The sequence below is a fragment of the Macaca fascicularis genome, chromosome 8, assembly GCF_037993035.2.
Source record: "Macaca fascicularis isolate 582-1 chromosome 8, T2T-MFA8v1.1".
NCBI lineage: Eukaryota > Metazoa > Chordata > Mammalia > Primates > Cercopithecidae > Macaca > Macaca fascicularis.
The window spans coordinates 25,774,701-25,795,716 of NC_088382.1; the positions used below are offsets into that span (position 1 = coordinate 25,774,701).

The following is a 21,016-nucleotide window of genomic DNA, read 5'->3' on the forward strand; positions in this document are numbered from 1 at the left end:
TGAGGGGAACTTTTGGGAGGCATGAAATGGAAGACCAAAAAAGGTGGGGAGAGGGAGGAAGAAACGTTTTTTTCTCAGGCATGAAACTGCCTAGACTAGGTTATAGAAATGATGCTACTAGACGGAGATTTGCCAGAATCCAGGGAAAAGGAGAGGATGTGGCAAGTGGCATTGTGGATCAAGTGATTTTTGGGGTACCATCTTGCCTGCTCAGGGCCTAGGGTATGGGTGAGAATGTGACCGTATTGGAAGAACCTGACCATCCACCAGCTTTCTGCCAAGGGAGGGAACATGGTCAGTCTAGTCACAGACAAAAGAGGGAGCTGGCTTTGCAGGAGTGATTTCTGAGAGATGAGGCCAAGGGAGATTCCCACTCCTAGGCTGGGCAGCAGGAAGAGTCATTCATCTCATTAGGAACTCGGTACCAAGGCAAATGTCAACAGGAAGAGAGAAGGCTCTCGGTTACAGCTCTCAAAGGAGGCACTTCTGTCTCTCCTTGGCCAGGCTGGAGTTTAGGAATCATTGGTGGTCTTTGACATCTCAGATGTGAAAGAAAGGCTAAGGAGATTGCAGTCAGGGGATGACAGAGCCAAGCAGAGGAATGGGGGCATTGAGGGTTGAAAGGACAGGGTACCCGCAGCCCAGGGCTGGCCTGGCAGTTCAGTTAGTACAGGTTGGGGCTCTGCTGAGGGGTCATGGGGACTTTCCCTCACCATTAGCCTTCAGCGTTTGTTTGCTTCTTTTGGACACATTCATTTCCTTTAAAGCGCTCCTGTGACCTGGTCCCGTACTGTCTCTCCGACTTCATCTCCTATTGTCAACTCCCTTCCTTTCCAGCCACTCTGCCTCCATGTTACTCCTCGAACTTCCAAGAACACCATCATCCCCTGAGGACCTTTGCACCTGGACAGCTCGTCCTCACATGGCCACATGGTCCATCCTGTCACTTCCCGGGCCTGTGCTGAAAGACCCCTCCCTGTGAAGCCGTCCCAGATCACCCATATGTGATTGTAATCCCCTTCTCCCAATGCTAGCCATTCTCCTTCCTCTGTTGTATTTTTCTCCATTATCACAATAGGACACAACACATATTTGCTTCTTTGTTTTTCATCTGTTTCTGCCCTGGAGAAGGTAAGCTGTGACAATGCAGGACTTTTTGTTCACTGCTATAACCCCGGTGCCTAGAACATGTTGCACATGGCAGGCCCTTGACACATATTTAAATAAATAAACAAAGCAATTAACCTTTCTGCAGGACCTTCCACTGATCGGCGGGATCTGAATTCTCAGCTCTGCCCTTCCTCGAGGTATGAGCTTGGACAAGTCACAAACCTCTTTAGGCCTCTGTTTCCTTATCCGAAAGGGAGAGTGTTGGGCTAAATGGCATCTTAAGGTCCCTTATGACTAAAATTTAGGGAGAATCACCCAAGGAAGTGGGACCTTGAGGTAAGGGCCCTGATGTCCATGATTCTCTGACAGAATTAAAGCCCTGCATCCCATTAAAGCCCTGCATGTCAACTCTGCCCCCAGACCAGGCCTGGACAGAAGCAGGGCCACCAGCCCTGCAGCTGGAAGCTAAGAACTAGCCAGAAGACTGAGATCAAGGACCGATGACTAAGATGAAGGGAAAGAGATGGACGGGGCAGAACTGGGGCTGCTGCGTTTTATTTAAATCCCTGATAAGGATCAGGAAGCAGGCAACAGCCTGATGACACATTAATTAACTTTGCAGATGATACTGGATCAGGAAGGTGTCCCATCCACCCATCTCAGCGAGAGAGATGGGACAAAAGGACCTGAGGAGGGGTCAGGAATTAGGCCAGGAAATGACAACAATGAACTTTGGCTGTGGCCAAGAGGGGAAAGGACTCATGTTCTCTCGAGTGGATTAGGGGATAGGGTGGAGAGGATCTATTTTCAGAACACAGATATGCAGTGGATGGTAGGGGCTGGGAGTGGTGGCAGGGACTGCGAGGTCCCCTGGCTGTTTGAATTGATGTACTGATCCCCAGTGGAGACAGAGCCTGTTTTCTTGCCACTGTGTTTGGAGGATGGGGAAGGGGTAAGGGACCTGGAAGATAAATGACATTGATGGAGCACCTACCATGAACCAGGCACCATACACAGTATCTCATTTAAACTCCGCAACAGCAATGATAAGACAAGAGGAAATAATGGGTCAGATAGACTAAGAACGTGCTGAGAGTCTCACTGCCAGAAAGTGGCAGAGTTGAGATTCAGATGTAGGAGGGAGGTGATGGTCCCAAAGTGGGTTAAGGGCCCCAGGAGAAAAACTAGAGTAGCTGCCAGGTTATCAAACTGCCTCTTTATTTTTAGGACTGAAACCTAACTAAATAACAAGTACCCAAAAGAAGGCTTTCATTAGCACCCTGGGATTCCACGGGTACTGGAAGTTTTCTTCTGTCCTTCCTGCTGGACCAACCTGACCTTCCTAAGCAGTGCAGAGAAAGGAATGGGGAGGAATGGAAGACTGTCAGGCATCTGGACAACGTGGAAGGGTGACGCTAAGGTAAAAAGTGTTCTCTTGCAGCCTGTCGTGGAAAAGATACCAAAGGGCCCAAAGCCTCAGTTCTGTTCTTGCCATTAACCTCTCTCTCTTTGGTGAGAACAGGGTATTGACAGATTCTAGGTGAGTGAATGGCCACCCCTGGGGTGAGCCATTTCAAGGAATACAGGCCCACAGACAAGGGTAACTTCCACTGAAGAGGGCTTGGGGTGTCCCCAGACTCAAGGGTGACAGACATCTCTATTCCTCCTGGGAGCTGAGAGCTGGAGGCATTCCTCAGACTCTAGCTAGGAACTCAGTGGGTGACCCAAAAGGGAATCCCAAGCAACAAATCTATCATTGAGCAGTCTGTCTCTGGTTGGGTCATGATGCCACAACAAAAGACCCAAGCAGAGAAGGCTGCAGGCCGTGGGCAGGTCTGGTGGGAAGGGCCAACCCGAAGGACAGCCATCGTGCTCCAAGCAGCATGAGCAGGGCTCAGCTCAGGGGCACCATCAGAGCAAGGATAGGATTGGAGGGTGTGGAACCCCAGAGTTCCCCTGGAATGGGGTGAAGGAGGGGTTGATAGGAGCAGCACAGGGTGCCTGGGGGCCCGGGAAGGCATTTCTGAGGCCCAGAGGAAGGGCCTTCCTCATCCAGGGACCCTGGGAACAGAGCAGGGTCTCGGTAAACCAGAGAAGCCACACATGTCCTGAGAGAATGCACTGGGGGCCTCCCTGGAGGAGGCAAGACCCAGAAGCAGGTAGGCAGTATGAAAGAAGCTGTATGGAATCACAGTCTGGCGCCCACCCAGCCTAGAAGTTAGAACATTTTTGTTGACATTCTTCTTGCTTGCAGCTCTGTAGCCATGTTCTGTTTGCATTAGCTCCCTGGTAAAATTGCTCAGAAAACATCCTTCTAGGCATCTGTGTGTTTGCTAGAGGGGAAGAAATAGTGTTCCCAGCCTGGGGTCAGAGGCTGGTGGAAGCCAGGAGAGGTGGTGGCAGGAACTGCCCCAATTCCAGGCTAGAGATGAACCAGCTGTGACAGGGATGGGGACTCTTCTGGAGCAGGAATAGTCAGGGTCTGGTCCTATCCTGCCTGGGCATGGACACATCAGAGGCTTTACTGCAAATTGGGGAAAGCTTCATGACACTATCTCCCACCCTGGCCTACTCCTGCTCACATGGGGCTGTGAAAATGACCAATTTTTAAAAATATTAGAGATGGAGTTGATGGAAACATTCAAGCCAAAAGAATGGTGACACTCCAGAGCTGACATGCTGGGAGAAGGCTCCAGGGCCAGGGGCTCTCCTGGCCTCTGCGGATGTCTGACCAGTGAGTGAGACTGTGTGGTCCATGTGGACCTTCTTCCCTTTCCTCTGGAGAACCCTCTCCTCTCTGCACAAAGAATGGTTATTCTGGAAAGAACCCTTTGGGATAGATCTGAGACTATGACGTATTTTTAAAACTCCACGGCACCTTTTAGACAGTCAGTTATTTCCCCTTTGTCCTTAAGATTTTGCCAGTATGATTTCTAGCTCTTGGGACACACAGAAGCCTCCTGCTTTCCCCAGGCTTATTGTTCCAGAACACCAGGGAAGCCAATCAGGGGCAGGAAAAGGCAGCTCACAACCCCCTCATCTATGACAAGCAAATTATGGATTAGCAAAAGGAGATCAATAACAACTGGCCATGAGCTATTACCTTCATTCACCAGAATCCACCTTGCTATTCTTTTTGATATGCTTGTGAATACAGACACACTTACACACTCGCCACTACCACTTCTACCACACACCACACAAAAACATATGCCATGCCTTGCCCCATGTTCTCTCCAAGTAATTCACTTACACTCAACCCCAGTTCACCAAGTACAATTTTGCAAAGAGTCATCGCTTTCAGTACACCACTCCCAAGGTGTATGTGTGTGTGCACGTGCACCCGCGCGCGTGTGTGGGGCATCCTTTCATTCATCCCCAAACACCCCAGGGGTTCTTGGGAGGAGCTATGCCTCTACCCCTTCCATATTTTGATGCCTGATTTTGCCCCAGGGCCCAGGGCCTGTTCATTGCAAAGCCTCTACTAATTCCCTCCCATGATAGCCCCATCTAGGCCTTGCCTCCACCTTCTCCCTACTTCATCCCTGAGTTTCGGGGTTGAGTCTCCTCTCCCCATATTTACAAAACCTAGGCGGGTTGGGTAGCTGGTGTGATGCTATCTGGGACAGTCTTATCTAGCTACAAAGTGTGAATCAGTGATTACACCACACAGGGTTGGTGCCAGCCAGGCGGACTGCCATATTGCCAAGTAACCCAGTGGTTGAACCAGGTTGGGTTGAGTAATATCCACCAATGGATAGTGAGTTTGTTAATCATGCAGCATAGTACACAGTTGATGAAAGTGTAACACCGAAGGCCTGGTTTGATTGGAGAAGGTGCAGGTGGGGCTGGATGCTGACTGTGAAGACACTCAGGGACAGTATCTTCCTCCCATACTACTCACTTGAGAAACACATAGAAATCTGGAAGGAAACATCTAGTTTAGCAAAGAGATGGACTATATGCTCAATTGTCAGGACCTTTCTGCCATCTTGGATTCCCTCTGTTAAAAAGGAAGGATACTTCTATGAGGCTATTGAAGCCTCAGTCTGAAATTTTAAGTTTCATGAAGTAAGAGAAGGGAATTCAAGATGGCAGCCGGTGACCTAAAATTGTGTGGGTGGGAAAATTTAAGATTCCATACTGCATTCTCCTTCTTCATCTCTTACTTCAAAAACATTCTTTTCTAGGGCCACAGCCTACCTCCTCCACCCAGGTCTGGCCTCAACTTCTTGATAACTATAGCCAACCAGAAATACCACCCGTATTTTTCTCTGTGGTGGGCCTGCCTTGGGGGTGCCGAAGAGCAGTTTCTGAGCAGGGACACGGCATTTCTGTTGCTTTGTGGCTGACCTGGTTTGCACCTCAGGGTCTGAGACACAGACCCCAGTCACAATCTGGTGGGGCATTTACATAGCGCAGCATTATACACCAGGCCCCTAAACCTGGATGACGCAGATCATATGTGAAATGAACTGCAGAGGAACCCAGGTGAGTTTTTTTTTAGAGGACAGGCAGGAGGAAGGGGAGGCAGCAAGGACTGACTTGTCCCAAGACAGCTCTAGAATAAGCTTCAAGGGATAAAGTCTTCTAAGGACTATGGGGAACAAGGTGAGGGGTGCAAAATAGAGATGCAGACACAAGAAGGAAGTGAAGGATACATTTTCCTCAAGAGAAATGGAGAAAGCTCTAGGGCTGGCAAATAAACTAAGTTAAGGAGGAGGAATGTTCTAGGGAAGACAGCTAGGAGGATAGGAGAAGCATTGCTTTTATGGGAGGTAGAAATAATAAGGTATGGCAGTTTGAGGCTATGCAAACATTCCCCGTGTGTTCTCCAAATCCCAAATGTTCTTTCTTCCTTTCAAGGCATTGGATCCCTAGGTCATTCATAGGAGCTGGTTTTCAGCGAGGTTCACCTTTACCAGGCAGCTCCAAATAGTGAGGCCTAGAGGAATCCCATCCAAGCGGGATTAAAGTTGTAGAAGTTTAAAACCTGATTTTTTCCAGTGATCTGACCACAGAAGAGCTGCCAATCTCTCTGGTCATCTTGCCAACCCTGAAGAACCTTGGTCAAGTCTCCACCTGTTTTTCAGGCTTCGAAAGCTTTGGCAAGAGAACTACTCAGTGTGGCTGACAGGCCCTCCAGTGTCCTGTTCTGGCGTTCCCTAAGACTGTCTCTAGAGCAACTGTTAATAAACCAGGAGATCTCCCTTCTACCCTCGAATATCCATCGGAAACTGGAAAGAAGGTTCTAGAAGATTCCCAGTCACCAGCCCTGACTCCCATGAATTTACCTAACCCATTCACCTAACCCCTCTGGCAGTGTGAGGCTTACAGAAGGGTGGAGGGGAAGCCTATTCTCCTGGTACCACAGTAAACACTAAAAACTATTTGAAACACCAGAACCTTGCACAAAATTCTGACCTACTTCCAATAACACCAAGTTCCACATTTCCACTTTGAGAGTTTTCAGAGGAAGAATGGCACAACCAGGCATAACAACCTATCAAACAAATCACCAGCCAAAAACAACCCAAGACAAAAAACAGGCCAAACTAAAGCTTTATGCTATAAAAACAAGAAATAAAATAAGGAGATTTATAGGCCGGCTGATTGTCAGCAAACACAATATATTTACTGTATTAGCATTTGCTCACAGTGCAAATGGTACAACATTACACCATTTCAATATTTCGGTTTTTAAAAATGCTGTTTTCATTAACTATATTATATTGGCATTACAATATGACAAAGGAGCAAATGAAATGTTGGTGAAGAATTTCACCTTTTCACAATATCAAGCATATTTTTTTTAACCTTAGTATAAGGTACTATAAATCCAAGAAATAAAAACATCCACAAAATATATTACATCTGGTTTGTCTTTTTTCTAAGTACTCAACTTTATACAAAAGTCTTTCAAAAAATATCATTCCCCATAGGTTTTCCTGTTTAAAACCTGATTTTTTTCTCTCAGTTCACATAAGTTAGAGTGCATTTTCTTTTGTTGCTTTTTTTTTTTTTAAAACATGCAGACATATAAAAAATCTGGATAGCACAACCTTTTGGCAACAAAGTTATTTTTCTCTTAGTTTAGCTTAATGTCTGAGAACAGTTTTATTAAAACAAAGGAAAACTCAATTATCATGCAGTGACATGCATATACCAGAAGGAGCGAGGAAAAAATATTAAAGCGTATCTGATTCCTCCTTCTAGCTTGGAAGTGACCAAAATTTTTGCTTTTTTAATAATCATCACATTATAAAAAGTATTCAGCAAAATACTGTCTCTGCAAAGAAAGATTTTACCCTTCAGCTGAAAAAATATGGGCCCTCCTGGCAAACTTCATCATCTTCTCTCTCCTTCTACAAAAAGTCCAAGTACCTGGATATTCACAACCCCCTGCTCTTTGATTTCCCCCCTTTTCACTAGAGTCCTTTTAGTATTATTTATCCACCACCAAAAATCAAAACAAAACAAAACAAAACAAAAATGGTACTTCTTTTCCTTAAAAAAAAAAAAAGTGGAAAACGCATAAAGTGACTTTAAAAACAGACATTCTGTAAACTCCAGACCTTTGTTCCTTCTCTCTGGGCAGCTTACTGACCACAGGAGAAATAACGCTAACAGGAACAGTACATTCAGTCAAGACCGCGCTGGAAGCTGTGGCAGAGAGCAACCTTCCCTACTACTCCACTTCTAAGGAGCCACCCTGTGCGAGAAGGGTTGGCAGGACAGCTGGGAAAGAGGGGTGCCTGAGAAGAGGTGAGGTAGGGTGGGGAGAAGGTGAGACTGGGTATGGAAAGGAGACACCTAATTCATCAACATGGATTCATGAAAAAAATCCTCATATCTTTGAGGAAATTTTGGACAGAGATGCGTATATGTGTATACACACATATCCGTACATATATGTGTGTATGTGTACACATGTACACTCATGTATATGTACAGATATGTGTGTATCTATATCCACACACATAACACACGTATGTAGATATAATCTCATCAGTTAACATTTTCATAAAAAATAAATCATTTAAAGCTGTATACGCCTACAAATTCTCTTTATTCCGGTGCACTGCACTGGATAACCAAGTACCTTAGAGATTTTATTTTGCTAGGAATACATATTGTGTGTATGTTATGTATATATATGCATGTGCATTTTTATACACATGCATGCATATACATACACATACATACACACACACCATATACATATATTTAAATTCTATCTGTTGTGTTGGTGATGACAAAGGGCAAAAGCAGAGCCAGCTTCCCCATGATGGTGGGAAGGAGAAATTGCTATGTAATTGAGAGAAGACACAAAGCTGGAGTGGCTGGTTGAAGCCTGCCTTTCTGGGAAAAGATTTTGGAAGAGATGGGAGAAGGTTTAGAGGGGAGAAGGGGAAGAAGCGGGAGGGCAGAGGGCAAACTCAGGAACGTAGATTTCTTAGAGTGGGGCTAGGGAAATACACATATATTTTAAAAGGCAGGCTCAGCGATGGCTGCTCTTTCTCCCCACAGATCAAACTGCCCTGAGGCCTAAGAGGGAAGCGCTCAGAAAAGGAGGGGTTCTGAGGGGCCAAACCCGAAGCGGCGGCAGCAGCACCGCGTCGGCGGCATCCGAGGCATTTCTCTAAGAAACATGATTTCAGAGCGGATGGAAGACCATCTCTTCCCGCCACGTGCGGACCCCCAGCCTGGGACATCTCCCAGCGGCTTGGGGACCCGAGGTGGGGAAGAGTTTGGGGTAAACACAGCCCAGTTCAGCTCAAGAGTCTTACACACACACGCTTGCGCGCGCGCACACACACTCACACACACATACACACACACGCGAGCACGCACACACTCGCGCGCATCCCCGCACGCAGGCGCGCGTGCGTGCGGCGGGCAGCAAGCTCTGCGCTTTGGTGCGCTCCTTACCCCCTCCCCCTCTCGAGTCTTCGAGGGGGTACAGAGGGAGACGTGGGGGAAACAATGAGGTGTTTGGGTCGGGCGAGGGTTGGATGGGCTCCGCCTTCAGTCCCTTGCAGGTCCTTGGGGCGGCCCGGCGGCCCCTGGATCAAGGCGATCCGAACTGAACAAAGCGGGCTAGACGCCACCTTTCCGCCCCCACGCCTTGGCTCAGTGGGGGACCGCGAGGGGAAGGCGCGTCCAGCCCTGGCCCCTGACCGCTGGCCGGCGTGAAAGGTTGGGAACCGGGGGCATCGAAGGGGAGCAAGGGGCCGCACGTCCATGGAGAGGCCAGGGCGCGGCCCCTGCGCCTCCGTGGCTGGCTTTCCCGCTGCTTTCAGGCTAGCAGCCGGGAGGCACTGGAGGGGAAAAGTGGAGATCTGGGGGCCCGATCCTCAGGCGCAGGTGGTGACCACTGGGGCCAGCGACACAGGGGGCGCCGAGGATGCAGAGGGTGCACCGCCCTTCTCCGCCTTCTTCTCCTTTTGCTTGAGGTGGATCTTGGCGTGGCGCTTGCGCTCGTCGCTGCGCGCAAACTTGCGACCGCAGAACTCGCAGGCAAAGGGCTTCTCGCCCGTATGAGTGCGGATGTGAGTGGTGAGGTGGTCGCTGCGGCTGAAGCTCCGCATGCAGATCCGGCACTGGAAAGGCTTGTGGCCCGTGTGGATGCGCAGGTGCCGGGTCAGCTCGTCCGAACGGCTGAAACGGCGGTCGCAGCCCTCGGCCGGGCACGCGTGGGGCCGTTCGTGGAGCGGGGTCTTGCTAGGCCGGTTGGGGTACTTGCGGGGCCGGATGGGCTTGAGGGTGAGCGGCGGCTGGGGCAGGCTGCCAAAGCCCGGGTGGATCTGCTTGTCTTTGAATGCCTTGATGGTCTCCAGAGGGGTAATAGGGGGCGGGTTGACCCGGATGGGGTCCATGCCCTGGAAGGGCTTGTGCTCCGGAATAGAGCCCATGTCGTTGGGGTGGTGGTACAGGTTGTAGTCAGGAATCATGGGGAAGAGATTGCTGTCCAACGCCGGCTTGGCCGATTGGTAATCCTGGGGGGAATAGGCGAGCCCGGGGTTGCCCTGCGGATCGTGGAAAGACACGGGCTCTGAGTAGAGGTCGCCGCAGTTGGAGTAGGGGGGTAGCGCCGGATACATGGCCTCCACGTCACCCTGCGGTGGCTGCACCATGCTGGCAGTGGACGTCTGCGTGCTGAGCGCCCCTGAAGCCGGGGGCACCCCCAAGATGCCGGCGCTCATGAGGCTAATGATGTTGTCCTGGCACCAGTTGGAAGGGGAGTCGAAGGCGAACTTTCCCAAGTAGGTCACGGTCTTGTTGCCGGGGGCTGGCTGGAAGGAGCCGGAGTAAGAGAGTTCCGGGTTGGGCTTCTCGTTGGTCAGACCGATGTCCATTACATTCTCTGCGGAGAGCGGGGGAGAGAGGGGAGGGGTGAGTGAAGCCGAGCCGGCTCCGGGCCACGGGGCCCAGGTCCTTGCCCAGGTGCGGAGGGTGCGGCCGGGTGGAGTGCGTAGCGCATGGGGTAAGAGGAACGCTGAGCCCGGCGCAAAGCGGGCGGTGCCGCGCTCCCGGGCGCAACCTGGATATAGCAAAATACTACGGATCGGGGTGTGGAGTGGCTGCTGCACACACACCGCACAAGCCGCGCACACACTCACGTACCACACACACACGCGCGCGCGCGCGAGAAGCATTGTTGTTCTTCCCGAGGTGGGGCGGGCAGGTAGCTGCAGCTACAGGTAGTTTCAGACCCGGAGCGCGCTGGGCTCTCGCTCTCCACCGCACACAACTCGGCCTCTTCCCTTGGCCCTGTCAGCTCCAGGACGCGGCGCCTTTCCCTCCCCGGCGATGCCCCCCACGCGCGCTGCTCCCGGGTTGCCGACCCAGAGCGCTCCGACGCTTTGTCCCCGGAGCGTAGAAGGGTGCCGCCCTCAAAGGGAGCTCTCCCTTCACCTACCCCAGCCCCAGCCTCCTCGGGCATGAAGGAGCTTTAGGCTCTTGCTGAAGGGGAAAAGCCTAGCCCCAGCTAGGGAGGGTGGAGAGCGGCGGAAAACCGGCCGGTGTCTCCATGGCGGGAGCGGCCGCCCTTCCCCAGCTCCCCGGCCCGGAGATCGTTCCCCGTGGCAGGCCCTCGCCCCGCGGGTGAGCCCCCTCCTTCTCCCCGCCGTCCCCACACCCCCACGGCTTTGCTGAACGCCCCGGAAAGGCAGCGTCGCAGTACCTCTCCCACCGCGGGGACTCCACGCCGCACATGGCTCCATCCCGGGTGGGAGGCTGAGGGAGTAAGGGGGGAGAGCGCGGGTGAAAAAGACGCCGAGCTCCTCCCGGGAAGGGGGCGACAGCACCACGCCTTGCGCGTAGCCCGGCGATCGGGCCCCCTGCGTGGTGAGGGAGAACCCCAGAGCCGTTCGCACCTACCTCCCTCCGGTCGGCGGCTGCCCCCACCCGGGAGAACCGAAGCCTCTACCGTGGCGTCGCCAACCTAGCCTTCTCGATCGAGGAGGGCGGGAGGAGTGGGTGGGAAAAGCAACTCGCCCCCAGCAAAATTCCCAGCGCGCCCCCATCTCTCCATCCATTTATCTATATATCCATCCATCCATCCATCCATCCATCCATCCATCCATCCAACCATCCATCCATCACCAGGTCGTCCCCTCCTCCTCTTCCTCTCCCCTTCCTTCCTCGCTGCCTCGCCGCCTCCCCGCCGCCCTTACCTGTAGCCATCTGATTGTAATGGACTACCGAGTCGCTGCTGCCGGAGAAGAGGTTGAGCGCGCTGGGGATCTCCTCGGGGTACAGATTGTCAGGCAGTTGGTTTAGCAAACTGCTCATGGTCACCGGCAGCTTCTCGGCGAGTTTGCCGGTCATAGCACTCCCGAGCTGCCGCCGCCGCCGCCACCGCCGCCACCGCCGCCGCTCGCTCCTAACGCAGCTTCCAGGCAAGCGGCATCCGAGAGGCGATCCGTGGTGCAGGGGAAAAGCATGCGAGAGGGAAAGTTCGGGGGGAGGGGGGAGGGAAGAAGGGAAGGGATGGGCCAGGAGAGGGGATCTTCTCTTTTTTGGGGGGCGGGAGGGGGCCCCAGGGGGTAATCCTCTTGGGTGCCTCAGCTGGTGCGGTAAGAGGCTGGGTCGTTGGGGGGGGTGGGGCGTGTGCGAGGGGTGGGGTGGGGGCTGGGCTGAGGGGATCTCGGCTCAAGGGGGTCGGACGCGGCCTCAGTATTGATCTCGCAAACAGACACGCGCCCGCCGCCCCCCCGCCCCCCGATCTGCCACCGCCACCGCCACCGCCACCGCCGCCGCCGCCGCCGCCGCCTCTGCCGCCGCTGCCGCCGCCGCTACCACCACCACCAGCCCCGCCGCTTCCTAGCAAGCTCACTGCTGCCCAAAAGCTCCCAGCCAGGGAACTCCACCAGCCTATTTATCTGAGCCCCGGGAAAGCTCCGTGACGTAGCTGCCCATATATGGACAGACAAAGCCCAGCCGAAGGGGCGCGACGTCACAATGGAAGCTCCTCACAATGGAACATTAGAAAGCAGGAAGCGGGCCGCAGCCAACGTGCGGCGCCCGCACCGCTCGCGGCTCTTGAAAAAAAGAGAGAGAAGGGGAGAAGAAAGAAGAAGAATGCGAGAGAGAGGAAAGAAGGTTATAGCTGCATGCAAAGCGCAAAGCGCGTAGCGTGGAGTCGAAACGCCAGTAACTCATTGTGTGTGTTATATTTGAGGTTTGCATTAGGAGAGCGCACTGGGGGGTGGTGGGCGATGGGGTGGGGTTGTTTGCAAGTGGTCTCCAACACCCTAGCAGTTAGAAAGAGAGTTAAAAACACCTGGCAAAATCCCTTTGCAGCCCGGGAACAGCTAGGGAACCCGGAAGGCGTGCGCTGCGCCCCAGCTACCGCAGCGGCTCCAGCGTTCGGGATCCTATCCGAGATTAAGAGAAAGGGAGTGCTTCCCTTTGTGGGGGGAAGGAGAGCTGCGCGCAGGGTTGGGGGGGGGGTGTTCCAACGTGTCAGAATTCCTTAGTCCAATATCCCAAGAACTTTTGTGCCAACTTCACTCTGATTCGCCGCCCCTGCCCCTCCCTGGGCCCCTGACCCGGCGCTGACTCCTGGCTGAGCGCAGTGGCGAGGAGATTCGGAGCACCCCAGCAGTTGCGCCAAAGACAAGAGCCCCATCCATCTGGGGTCGAGGATGTGCGGTTTTGGTGGTGAAGAGGAAATAATGAAGTTGGAGGGATAAACACGTGCACTGAATCCCCAGTAAATTCCCTAACAGTTCCAAGCAGCCTCTGTGGCCACAGGATGGCAGGAGGGCCCAGCAGGCCCGGGCGCAGTCGCTGTCTACTGCTGCCTGCGAAGGGCCCGCCACTGAGTTCCAGCGGGAGGACGCCGAACCCACAGTCTCTGAGCCACTGGCGGTCTCCCCTAGTCTCTGCCCTCCTCCTCGCCTTCCACAGGGCTGTCCCCATTGCTGCCTGCCGGCGCTCCGCAGTCAGGGGCGGCCTGTGTGCCGACCCGGAGCGCTGTCACCTCCCGGAGCGGCAGCAGATCCCGGGGGCGGCTGCTGTGCTCCCTGGGGCCTGCTCCCAAGGCGCGCGCAGCCGGCCCGCGGGCGAGGGGGAGGAGAGGGCGGGAGCATGGGGGTGCGACCCCAAATCACTTCGGCTTGGCGGGGGAGGATTCCCTCCTCGGTGGCCGCGTGGGCGCGGTGAATCCCTCGTCCCCTGCTGGGGAGTCAGGGTTGGGGGAACGTGCATTTCTCGGGGGGAGTGGGAGTGTTGACAAGGAGGAAGAGAGGATCCCCGGGCCGCACGCCGTGGGAGGGCCACGCGGGCCGGGGACGTGTAGGAGGAACTCCCGAGCTGCACGTTGTGGTGGAGGTGGATGACAACCTCACTCCCCTCCTCTCCCCTCCCCTCCCTTCCCCTCCCCTCCCCTCCCCTCTACTCGGTGTAGGGCTGGGGACAGGAGGGCCCGGCCTCCCCCTATCTTCTCTAGTTCTTAGGAAAGGAGGGATTCCCGCCTCCCGCGAGCCCCCTCTCTCCACCCCCGCCGCCTCTCCCGCCAGGCTCCCCACTCCTATACTAGGGAGCCACAGCGCCCCCGGGCTCTCCTCCGCCCGCGCGGCTCGGGGAGGGAGCGCGCTGCAGCGGTCCCGCGCTCCGGTCAGAATCAGGGCAGGCTGCGCCTCCCTCCCCCGGTTCCCTCCCTGTGGGGGGGGGGGGGGCGCGAGGCCGGTCGGGGGCCGTGGGCGGCGGTGTGAGCCTGGCTAGGTGCGGGAGGGGCCCGGGCGGCTGCAGGGAGGGTCGCAGGGCGGCGGGCCAAGCCGGGAAGAGCCATACAAGGAGCGGATCCGGTGACGCGCCGGCCGCGCCCCTTCTCCTTCTCGATTTGGCTGCAGATTCCGGTCCCAAGATTTGCATATTTTGGCATCCAGTGGAAAAGGAAAGAAGAACGGAACCCGCAGCCTTTAAAGGAACCGCACAGGCTGTAGCGTCACCCAGCGAGGCGGTGGGGGTGGGGGGGGCGTGAAAAATTAGCCAGCGGCTCTGGCCTCTGGCCGTAGAGCCAGGCAGTAGGAGAGGGCCGGGGAGGGGCGGCGACCAGCGAGCTTCGGGCGCGCCACTCCCAGACTTGGCCCCTCTAGGGTGCTTCCTGCTGCGCGTGCACCCGGAGGTTGCGGAGGGTCTCCACGGGTTCCTGCCTGGGGCCGGGAGACGGTGTGGGGTCCGCGGTCCTGGGCGAGCTGCAGGCCCGAAGGCTGCAGTGCCCATGTCTCCCCGCGCGAGGCAGAGCTCAGCCTGCGGGGGTGGTGGGAAGGAAGTGAGAGGCCTCCGGGCCGCCCAGCTCAACTCCGGAGGACCCCACCGTGATGCACCCACTTTCCACCTGTCAGGATCTCTCCCCAGGAGGGGCTGTAGAGTGAGGAGCTAGAAGCCCTCATGCTGTTCGATTGGGGCCTGCGTTGGGAAAGGCAGAGGCAGTGGAAGCATTTGGGATCCTAAGCTTCCAGGGCCCCAGAGGCGGTGGAGTGCAGCCACTCCCAACTGGAGGAGACGGGTGCTCTCCCCACACTTTTCGGCTCGCTGGACTTGTTGCTCCCAAGTAGAAGAACATGGGGCAAGGTTTGCCGACCTGCACCAGGACCTGCTTACCCGTCAGCAAGATTGGATAGGAGTCTGGGGACACGATTCCTTCCTTCTCCTTTCTACTAGTTTTTTGCATAAAACGGGAGCCTTCAATTAAAGTCTTCATTAAAGCTTCACTGTGACCTGGGGCAAATGTCTGTATTTTTTTTTTCTTAGCCTCAGTTTCCTTGTCTGTAAATTGGGATAATACCAGTATCTACCCCTTAGGAAGAATTAAATTAGATAATCCTCATAGAGTACTTGCCAATCCCTTAAGCAAGCACCCAATCAACTGCAATTGCTGTTAAACTGCCGTGTGACAGATATGCCCTTCCCTCTCGGGTGTGGCAGGAGTAAATTTAGATGATATAGGTGGTAAAAAAGGCCGGGTATGGAACTCCATCACAGACCAGCATGATCATATGCAAGGAGTATTAATAATGTTGATTATTTAGGGGGAAAAGGAAATTCCTATCTGGGTGCCTAGTATCTCCTGGGTACTGCCCCAGGCTAGGGATGGTTAAGGAATGGCCCCCGGTCTGAAGGAGCCCAGACACCAACTGAGCTGAGCCCTCAACATCTGGTGGTGACACAAGGCAGGGTTCAAAGAAGTCACTCAGTTGCTCTCTAACACTCTGGAGCAGCCTTTGAGACATTTTTCGGGGGTGGTGTGGCTGCTGGAGTGGGAGAGAGCCTTCTCTCCTCTGCTGGAAGGAACCACGCTGGTGAAGGCCTGCCCTACAAGGTTCAGCCCTTAGTGCCCAGTGCCTGCTCAGGTTGCAGCCTGCACAGATGTCCCCTGTCATCCTCGATGATGGTGGCAGATGGAGTCCAGGGTTCTGTGGCAGGAGGGGACAACCCTGGGTGTGGAGCAGGAGTGGGGTGTTGGAGTGGCTGCTTTGTAAATGAATTCTCCCTTCTGGTTGCCAAGTCTTAGAATAGAAAAAAGTTTTCCTCCTTCCCTTCCACCCTGTTGGTCTCCTCTCTCCCTCCTGAACAGGAGCTGAAGGTGTTTGTCTGTTTTATTGGCGGGCTCAGGTGAGACTGCCAAGGGCCTAATTACCTGAACTCTAAGCCCTGAACTTGCTGGGGAGCGAGTAGGCACTGGTTCAGGGCGTCCTCGTCCTGCAGATGGTGAAAGCAGGCTGGCTCCTCTGCGGCATAGCCAGGGCCGCCTGCCCCTGGCCGCTCTCTCCTACAGAGTCCAACTCATCAGCTGCACTTACGAGGACTGCTGCTACTTGTTGTGGGCATGGGTGTGTTTGTCTCGATTAAGGACAAAGCAGGGAGATGTGGTTCCTGAAATCCACTGAAGAAAAATGCAAAGTTACAGCTGTCTTGGTCCTTTTTCTCTAGTCACCTCTGCCCTCTGAACTTTAGCTGCCCTGTTTGCTAAAGATACCTAGTCCTTCTCTGCTATCTTACAATAAAGAACTCCCCATACCCTGAATTAATTCAATCTGCGGTGTGAGCAATCTAATTACTGCATTGCCCTTCTCAGAGGGTGTTTGCATTTTAAAAGAAAACACTTAGGGGTGGTAATATATAATCCAGAGGAATCAAGCCCAGTACTCAGCATGGTGCCTGGAAAGTGGTAGGTGCTCATGAATCCTGGTGAAATGGCATCTGGTTGTGGCATATCAGAGTCAAGGAGTGGGAGACTTGGGGTGCAGAGAGCATCTGGGTTCCTCCAGTCACACCAAGCACCTGTGTATGGAACCCACCCTGGTAGGACTGCTCCCGAATGGCAGTTATCTTGAGGGTCCTCAGTTGTTTTCCATTTTGGGGAGTGCCACAGGGCTTCATAGGTGACAGACAAGTCACAGTGGAATCCTCCTGGCCAGTCCTGCCTGGCATTCTAGAGTTCATTGTCATTTCTTGGATAATGACAGCCAGCTCAGATGCTAGGCTGGTTTTGCCTACAAGTTTTAGGAAGGGAATGTTATTGGCAGCCCTACAGATTCCCACAGGCTTCATGGAGACCTTGAAGCTGCTGCTTCTGGTGGAGTCGGAGCTGAGCCCAGTCCCGGGAGCTGCAGGAGCTTCCGGGCTGTAGCCATGGAAGATGGGGTGACTGATATCTGATGCCTGCCTTGGCCAGGCCTTGTGGACACATTTAATTTTCTTCAGTTTTCTTTCTTTCTTTTTTAAAATAGGGTCTTGTTCTGTTGTCCAGGCTGGAGCACAATGGCATGATCATGGTTCACTGCAGCCTTAATCTCCTTGACTTAAGCAATCCTCCTGCCTTAGCCTCCTGAGTAGCTAGGACTACAGCTGGGTATCACTATGCCCAGCTAGTTAAAAACACTTTTTTTTTTTTTTTAAGTAGAGATGGGGGTCTTGATATGTTGCCCAGGCTGGTCTCCAACTCCTGGCCTCCAGTGATACTCCTGCTGCAGCCTCCCAAAGTGCTGGGATTATAGGCATGAGCCACCATTCCAGGCCATAATTTTCTTCATTCTTTACAACAATCCTGTGAGAGGAAGCCTTTAGGGCTGTCCTTTCAAGTCTTAAGAGTTCAAGTAGCTTACTGGAGGCTACCTGGCTGGTCTGACATTTGAATTCATCTGTGTGACTTTAAAATGAATGCTCTTAACTCCGTCCTTTGTCCCCATTGTGGCTGTTAAGGGAAAGAAACAGGGTAGTAGACGTGGGTAAGAGGAGGAATCAGGATGAAGCCTGTAGAGAAATCAATGTGTGGGAGAAAGGCAAGCTTGAATGGTGTACCCCAGCACCCCCTTGGACCCAGCATGGAGGCAGGGGAGGAGCCATAGCCCAGGGGAGAGTAAGGGTACTCACTATTCCCATGGGAATCAGGGAGGAACTGTTTCTGCCAGGGCCTCTCAGTAGGTGCAATGGCCACTGTGCCACTCTACACCTGGCTACCCCTTTCCTAGGCTGTCTCAGAGGCCACGGGATCCTCTCCAAGCCAATTACATACTTCTCTTCTAAACAACTGTTTGTGCCTAAATTCAAACTAACGCATTATAATGATGTTGAAACAAGAGTGTTTTTTATTACACTTTAAGCAATTTCAGGTAGAGTCCAGTGACCAAAGAGAAAATGTCTTGTTACACAGTAACATTTACTGGAGGGATGAGGTGGCTCATGCCTGTAATCCCAGCACCTTGGGAGGCCAAGGTGGGAGGATCACTTGAGTTCAGGAGTTTGAGACCAGCGTAGCCAACATGGTGAAACCCCATCTCTACTAAAAATACAAAAATTAGCTGGGCATGGTGGCTCACTACTGTAGTCACAGCTACTTGGGAGGCTGAGGCAGGAGAATCACTTAAATCTGGGAGGCAGAGGCTGCAGTGAGTCAAAATTGTGCCATTGTTCTACAGCCTCGGCAACAGAGCAAGACCTTGTCTTAAAAAAAAAAAAAAAAAAAAGAAAGAAAAAAAAGAAAGGAAAAAAAAGAAAAAGTAACTTTTTTTTTAGATGACGTCTCACTCTTGTCCCCCAGACTGTAGTGTAATGGCGTGATCTCAGCTCACTGCAACATTTTGCCTTCTGGGTTCAAGTGGTTCTCCTGCCTCAGCCTCCCAAGTAGCTGGGATTACAGGTGCCCGCCACCACGCCCAGCTATTTTTTTTTTTTTTTTCCTGAAACAGAGTCTCATTCTGTCACCCAGGCTGGAGTGCAGTGGCACGATCTTGGCTCACTGCAACCTCCACCTCCCAGGTTCAAGCAATTCTCCTGCCTCAGCATCCTGAGTAGCTGGGACTACAGGTGCATGCCACCACGCCTGGCTAATTTTTGTATTTTTAGTAGAGACAGGTGTCCACCATATTGGCCAGGCTAATCTCGAACTCCTGATCTCGTGATCTGCCCACCTTGGCCTCCCAAAGTGCTGGGATTACAGGTGTGAGCCACCGCACCTCGCCATTTTTTTTTTGTATTTTAGTAGAGATGGTGTTTCACCATGTTGGCCAGGCTGGTCTTGAACTCGTGACCTCAGGTGATCTGCCTCCCTTGGCCTCCCAAAGTGCTGGTATTACAGGCATGAGCCACTGCGTCTGGCCAGAAAAAGTACCATTTACTGAGAGAGACAGGTGCCCAAAGTGGGTTGTCCTGGAGACCTCTTCCAAGATACAAGTCAGTCACTGCCTTGGGTAGTCCAGAGGTCCAGAGATGAGAGTTTGGGGCTGGCTGGGCTAGGGTGGGGAGGGAAGGAAGATCTTAGAAGGTGAGACTTGTGCAAAGTGTGGTGTGTGGGTAAATGTCAGGTGTTAGCCCTGGCCTGCAAATCAGGAGTTCTGGGTTCTGCTATGAATTAGCTACGATTTTAGGCCAAGGCCTTCTTATTCCTGGTCTTTAGTTAGGGGTTGGACTGGGATAAATTTCCTCTAAGTTCCTCCCAGCTTTGTTAATCCACGAGTTTCTGGTTCTATTGCAGAAGGGTTCAGAGGAGATGTCTGTTAGAGTTCCTAATCAAATGTAGGGGCTCTGTAGGGCTTGGGCTGGGGTCTTCAGGGAGAAGGAGGAGGGATGAGTGCTTGTGGTGGGAGCTTCACTGTCTTAGCTCAGGGGTTCAGGGAGGGTAAGTGGGGTCATGTGCTCCGAAGGGCCTGATCATTCCCCCTGGGGGCCACTGGGACAGCCCCTTCTCAGCCAGCAGGGACGGGTGTCTTTGCAGAAAGGACTCTCTGGGGATGGGGCTTTTTGGAAAGAGGAACTTTGTGATTTGAAATGAACCAGAAAAGGCGTGAGTGTAGGGGGACGGTGCGGGAGGCAGTCAGGGGAAGCAAAGAGGGAGTGAGAGAGAAGAGGGAGGGTTAGAGAGGAAAGAGATGAGAGCACGTTGTCACCTCCATTGTTTACCACATAGCTGGCTTCTTGCTGGATGAAGGCTTTGCCCATGGGACAGGTGCTGAGTCCAAAAGCTGGCAGATTCCTCTTCTCCCTGCCCTGTGAGAAAAAGCTTCAGGAAATCAGAGAGAGCTGCAAACCCTAGATCATTGTCTCTTATCAGCTCTCAGCCTTAGGAGCCTCCTCAGACTAAAACAATCAGGTGCTGGCCTCATCCACCCAGGTGAGGAATTGGATGGAGGCTGACTTTTGGTTTCTTCTTTGCTGTTCTGTGCAGTCAAAACTCTGGGATCCAGGGAACAGCAGTTAATGACTCTTTGGGACCCAGAATTGGAGCTCCTTTGTGGCATTTGCAACCTCTTTCACCAGGTGGCTCAGGCAGGGCTTCCCGACCTTTGTCATGCTGCAGTTCTCATAGAAAATGAAACTCTTTTTACAGCCATTGCAGTAAAGAACCATGGCTGCCTCTGGCCCCTGAGGCCAATACTGGCCCAACTAGAACCCACTGGAGGGCTGCACGTTGGCTAGGAAGCTCTGACTGATGGCGTGGGCTTCCCTACCAGGGCTCATGGTGCATAGGCGAAGGAAGAGGGGTGTGATCTCTCTCAGACACTGATAATTATTTGGGTTGCTCAGAATTAGTTGGCCTAGGGTCACCCAGAAAGTTACTGAAGACAAGAGACGGTATCCAAGCTCCCCCACGGCAGGGACTGAATCTCACTCATCTTTGTCTCCCCAGTGCCTGGCACCGTGCCCGGCCCCAATCAGTACTCAGTAAGAACTTGTGGACCCAATTCAAGTGTCCTAGTTGGTGATTCTGAAGGATGGTTGAACCTGGTCCTTTTACTTCTATCCCCACATCCCCTGACTCTCCTAACCCTCACAGCACAGGATGGGGGGCCTCTTGACCACCAGAATTCCATTTTGGGGTGGGTACGGGCTTCCCGGGTCTGGGCCTTAGCGCTCTCATTTCAATGAGGGCAACATCTACAGAGAACTCCCGTGC

General features: G+C 53.2%; 1 protein-coding gene across 3 annotated transcripts; it reads right to left on the reverse strand.

Moving 5' to 3' along the window:
* Window positions 1-6,720: 6,720 nt before the first annotated feature.
* EGR3 (early growth response 3) lies at window positions 6,721-12,469 on the reverse strand. 3 transcript variants are annotated; one of them, XM_005562826.4, is made up of 2 exons: window positions 11,790-12,469; window positions 6,721-10,477 (listed from the first exon to the last, which is right to left on the reverse strand). In XM_005562826.4, the coding sequence occupies exons 1-2, from the start codon at window positions 11,941-11,943 to the stop codon at window positions 9,468-9,470; spliced, it is 1,164 nt and encodes a 387-aa protein (XP_005562883.1). In that variant the 5' UTR covers window positions 11,944-12,469; the 3' UTR covers window positions 6,721-9,467. The 3 variants fall into 3 exon arrangements, with proteins under 3 accessions (XP_005562883.1, XP_005562885.1, XP_005562884.1); XM_005562828.4 differs by lacking the exon at window positions 11,790-12,469 and adding an exon at window positions 11,494-11,572; XM_005562827.5 differs by lacking the exon at window positions 11,790-12,469 and adding an exon at window positions 11,297-11,343.
* Window positions 12,470-21,016: the final 8,547 nt, after the last annotated feature.

What these genes read in the sequence shown, in the direction of transcription:
- EGR3 (XM_005562826.4), bottom strand. Translation starts at nt 11,943, where the DNA reads ATGACCGGCAAACTCGCCGAGAAGCTGCCGGTGACCATGAGCAGTTTG. An exon ending in TTACAATCAGATGGCTACAG is followed by an intron (nt 10,478 to 11,789) that starts GTAAGGGCGGCG and finishes CGCTCTCCGCAG; the next exon opens with AGAATGTAATGGACATCGGT.